Below are 4,383 nucleotides of genomic sequence, written 5' to 3' on the forward strand. Positions count from 1 at the left end.
TTTGATATGCCCAAATAGGCTGCTCGTATGAGCTAGTTTGATTATTGGCACCTTTGAAGTTCTAATGTCCTGTCACCAGGTGGTTAGATCTGTTACTAGGTATGTGAGCTCAGGAGTCCACCCACTCCTCCTGTATGGATTCAGCTCAGATGCCCAGGTAGATAGCTACCAAGTGTGTGTTGCAGGCTTTCATCTACAGTCCTAGAGAGGCATGGATGATTGGTGAAGGCAAAGGCATCCAGCTGCAGCAGGGGGACACACTCTGAGCAAGGTAGGGTGCTGACGGCCGCTCCCGAGTGTCCAGGAGGAAGGCGTGTCCCTGTTCCCTGGAGAGTGTAGGTGAGTGGGTTTTGCAGCTGGAGTATGAGCAGCTAATGCTGTTGGCTGTAAGGACTGGGGGCATCTCTTATTCATGGGCCCCTTTTGCCAGTGGCCAGGTGGCGTGGTTGGAGCCACCAGTCCTCACGCAGCTGATGTGGTTAGGTGAATTCCCTGCTTAATGGGCAGAGCAGTGTCAAATGTCAAGAACTTGCCACTTCACAGCTGAAACAGTAGAAGTTAGAGTTCCGGTATATACCCTGTTGTACTGTGGTAATGAGGGCCTGTGCTGTTGAGATGGGCCCCCACAAGTCTATGCAGGGGGAAAGGCACTCAAAGTCTGTGGATCCTTCATGCCTGTGCCTAGGCAAAGGAGCTGTGCCTACTCCGGATTCCTGGCTTAGGGGAGCCGGCAGTTTATTTTTTCCCGTTTGTTAATTTGTTCACTCTCCAAGGCAGGGAGAATGGCTCTGGGCTTGTGACGGATCCTACTTCCGGCTCAGGGGACTCGGCAGTTGCTGAAGTTGGTCCAGGATGCAGTATAGAGCAGGGAGCAGGGTGATAAATGGGAGAGAGGTTTTTCCCTAAGCAGGGTGTTTTTGATCGGCTCAGTAAGCCATATGCAAGTACTTATCTTTTGCTGATGAGGGCTGCTTCTCACTGGTTCTGGGTGGCGGTGTAGATTCTCTGGCACTGGGTCTCTCCTGGTGTGGAAAACGTACCTCCTGAGCATCGCCACTTGCCTGACTCACTGCTCACCCACGAGCTGCTCAGGTCTGAAGGGCTCACGCTCTCGCCAGGTCAGGTCTGGCAACTCCTTGCTGCTTCCAAACTGTCTCTCCCTCCCCCTGCCACTCAGTCCAGTTCCTCAACTCTGCCTTTTATGTTCAGGGTTCCCAGATTGACATATAGAATCGAATCATTTGTTTTTTCGGGTCTTTGTTGTAAGAGGGTCCACCAGAAGCGTTTGACTACTCTGCCATCTTGGTCCTGCCTCCTCGTAGAAAATTTTCTTTATAAACTGTTATGCTAATTGAACTAGATGTCTCAGGGCTCTGTAGCCCTCAACCCAGTAATTTAGTCCCTCATGGGGTCTGGATATATCTATGAAGCTTCTGTGACCTTGCCTTGGTCAAGTTGTGCTAATTCCCCGGTATTGTGTACTGTCTTACCCTTCCTCAAAGTTACCAGTTATCTACTGTCTATTTAGTGTTTTTCCCTCCCCATCCTTTCCCTCCCTAGTAACCATCAAAGATTGTTGCTTTCTTTGTGTAAACCTTTTCATGAGTATTTATAATAGTGGTCCATGTTTGTTTTAAATGTAAGTAAATATTATGTTTGTACTTTAAAATATGTCAGCCGTTATTTATTTATTTGTTGATTGGTTTGTTTAACTTTTTATTTTGAACTAACTTTAGATTTACAGGGCAGTTGTAAGAGAGTACAGAGAGCTTCTGAACTGAGCTTCTGAATTCTTCCAGAGCTCTCTGGAAGACTATTATCTAATAATATTTACCTCATAAGGTTATGCAGAGTAAATGAAAAAAAGATAGAGTGCTTAGCGTTTTAGTAAGTACTCAGCCCTTAGTCGATTCTGCCTCATAGCAACCCTATAGGACAGAGTAGAACTACCCCATAGGGTTTCCAAGGACTGGCTGGTGGATTCGAACTGCCAACCTTTTGGTTATCAGCCAAGCTCTTAACCACTGCACCACCAGGGCTGCCAGCACTTAGTAAGGGTGTAACAAATGGTAGTTATGATAATAAAAGTTCTGTCTTTAGCCTTTTTCTTTTCCTCTATATAAGTATACTCTCCAAGATAATCTTAACTCCTGCAGCTTTAACATCCTCATGTACCTGACTCCTAGATCTGAATTTCCTAAGCTCTAGTCCCACATTTCTAGTCACCCTCACACAGTCATTCAAATTGTTGTTCCACTACAAATAGCACTTTGCTTTTATCTTAATTTTTACAAGAGCCCCCTGAAGGCAGATAAAGTATTAAGATCCAAACTTCATAGATGAGGAAAGTAAAGCTCAGTGAGATTAAGTAGTTCAAGGCAACAGTACGTGACAGAATCAAGATTCAAACCCAAGTATATCTGACTGCAAAGTCCATAATCTTAACTACTCCACAGTACTGTATACACAGGAGATTTGGTTGTTGAGAGAAAGATTAACAATGGCATCCAAAGTAAAGTCTTGCTTCATAGGCCAAAATTCACAGATACTCCACTATAGAACTTCATTGATGGATAATATTTTAGAACCAAGATCCTATTTTCTAATAGTTGTATTGCTTGATTACTTATATCTATAAATAAGGTTGCTGAATATTGGTACATTATGGTTTCTTTTTCCCTTTCAGTATTCTTTTCAGTACTGATTTCATGATGGATTCTGAAATACTCTTTTCTTTACAGAAAAACCATGCCAGATGGATCATCTGGACCGAATCCTTCTGTCTGGCATCTATAATGTACGCAAGGGAAAGACTCAGCTGCATAAGTGGGCTGAACGCCTGGTTGTTCTCTGTGGCACCTGCCTCATTGTTTCCTCAGTGAAGGATTGTCAAACTGGAAAGATGCACATTTTGCCTCTGGTTGGGGGAAAGGTAAGATTCGCAAAGATGAATTATTGTTCATTTGATTTTCTTAGTTAAGAAAACATCACATGTGCTTTTCTAGCTTTATTTCATCTTTTTAAAGAAGCCTACGTGAAATTATTAAAGATTACTTACAGAGTTTGTATTTTAGAGTTCTTAGATTTAAATAAAAAAAAAAAAACAACTTAGTCTAATTTAAGCTAAAAAGAGATTTATTTCCCAGACTCTTTGTCGGGGGCCAGAGGCTATCCATGCCCAAAATCCTGCAGCAGAACTGGTTTGTTGAGGACACCCCTGCCTGCACTTCTGGGCACTAGATGCTATTGCCTGCAACATCAAGAATAGACAGAGGATGTACCCACTGGAAGCCACCTTTGGAAACTAGAAGTAGCTGCCAGCATCCATCATCAAAATGATTCTTCACAGTTTGTCTTTTTTCCCTGTTAAAATTCAGAGTCTAGCATTGTCACAAGCCCTTATTCCAGCAGCCAGGGAAGCATGGAAGCTAGGAATTACTACTTTTTGCATCTCTACTAGAGAATTCTCCATCATAGAAAAGGAGTTCAGTTGCCAGTCGAACAAAGTGACAGATTACCTTAAACACATATATGAATATTTATAAGAGGCTTCATAATTTCATTTGTTCTGTTCTTATTTAGTCTGGAATATCATAAAACAGTCTGAATATAAGAGAATTTCCAGATTAAAGGACTGTGAATTCATGCTTTGAGACATCTGTAGCCTGATCCAAATACACAGCAATATAGATAAGATACATTCATAAAGAGATAAATACATAAAAAGACATAGCTGGGCTTAGAAATGTAGAGTGATGAGTAGCTCTGAATCTGTGTACTTGCTGGGCTTTAGGTCTGAAAAGTTGTGGCAGCTCAGGAGTTCAGCTCCTGTAAGTATATGGATCTAAAAGTGCTCTGTTCACAATGGCAGACCTGGTCCAGGATTACTGTTTGATTCCAGGGCCTCGGGTAATACTCCTTGCTCCCAAAAGAAGGCTGGGAAAAAAAATCTGCTGTTAACCACTGCTAGAGCCAAGGCTTATTGCTAACTATAGTCCTAGGAACGTGGAAGTGCCCAGTTATATAGCCTGTGACCAGGAAATGAACCCAGCCCTCACTGAATGAATGGATGTGTATAACTCCAGTATCAACCATGGGACAGGAACCCACCACTACTTATGAGACCTGATTCTGGTCTTGGGGGCTGAAGGAGAGTGAAAAAGTTAAGCAAAATTACTAGAAAGTGGGGGGTGAGTAAAGACAAGGGTTGGGGTTGGTGGAGAGTAAGTGGGAGGCAAGGCAAGAAAGAGAAAGAGAGAATGAACTTCCCATCAAATGAACCTTCAAACCAAATTAAAAAAAGAAAAATCCCTAAAAATTTAATGTTAAGAATGACATCCACAAACACAGCAATCAGAAGATTAACTCACTTTAGATTGAAAT

The 4,383-nt window shown here is 42.5% G+C and overlaps 1 protein-coding gene across 2 annotated transcripts in view; it reads left to right on the forward strand.

Annotated features, from left to right (window-relative positions):
* PHLPP2 (PH domain and leucine rich repeat protein phosphatase 2) overlaps positions 1 to 4,383 on the forward strand; it is a 66,064-nt gene that overhangs the window by 19,207 nt on the left and 42,474 nt on the right. For both annotated transcript variants that reach the window (XM_004387784.2, XM_023741885.1), the window contains exon 4: positions 2,742 to 2,932. In XM_004387784.2, coding sequence (XP_004387841.2) covers positions 2,742 to 2,932 — 191 coding nt within the window. The remainder of the gene's footprint in view (positions 1 to 2,741; positions 2,933 to 4,383) is intronic.

The sequence above is a fragment of the Trichechus manatus genome, unplaced genomic scaffold, assembly GCF_000243295.1.
Source record: "Trichechus manatus latirostris isolate Lorelei unplaced genomic scaffold, TriManLat1.0 scaffold00194, whole genome shotgun sequence".
NCBI lineage: Eukaryota > Metazoa > Chordata > Mammalia > Sirenia > Trichechidae > Trichechus > Trichechus manatus.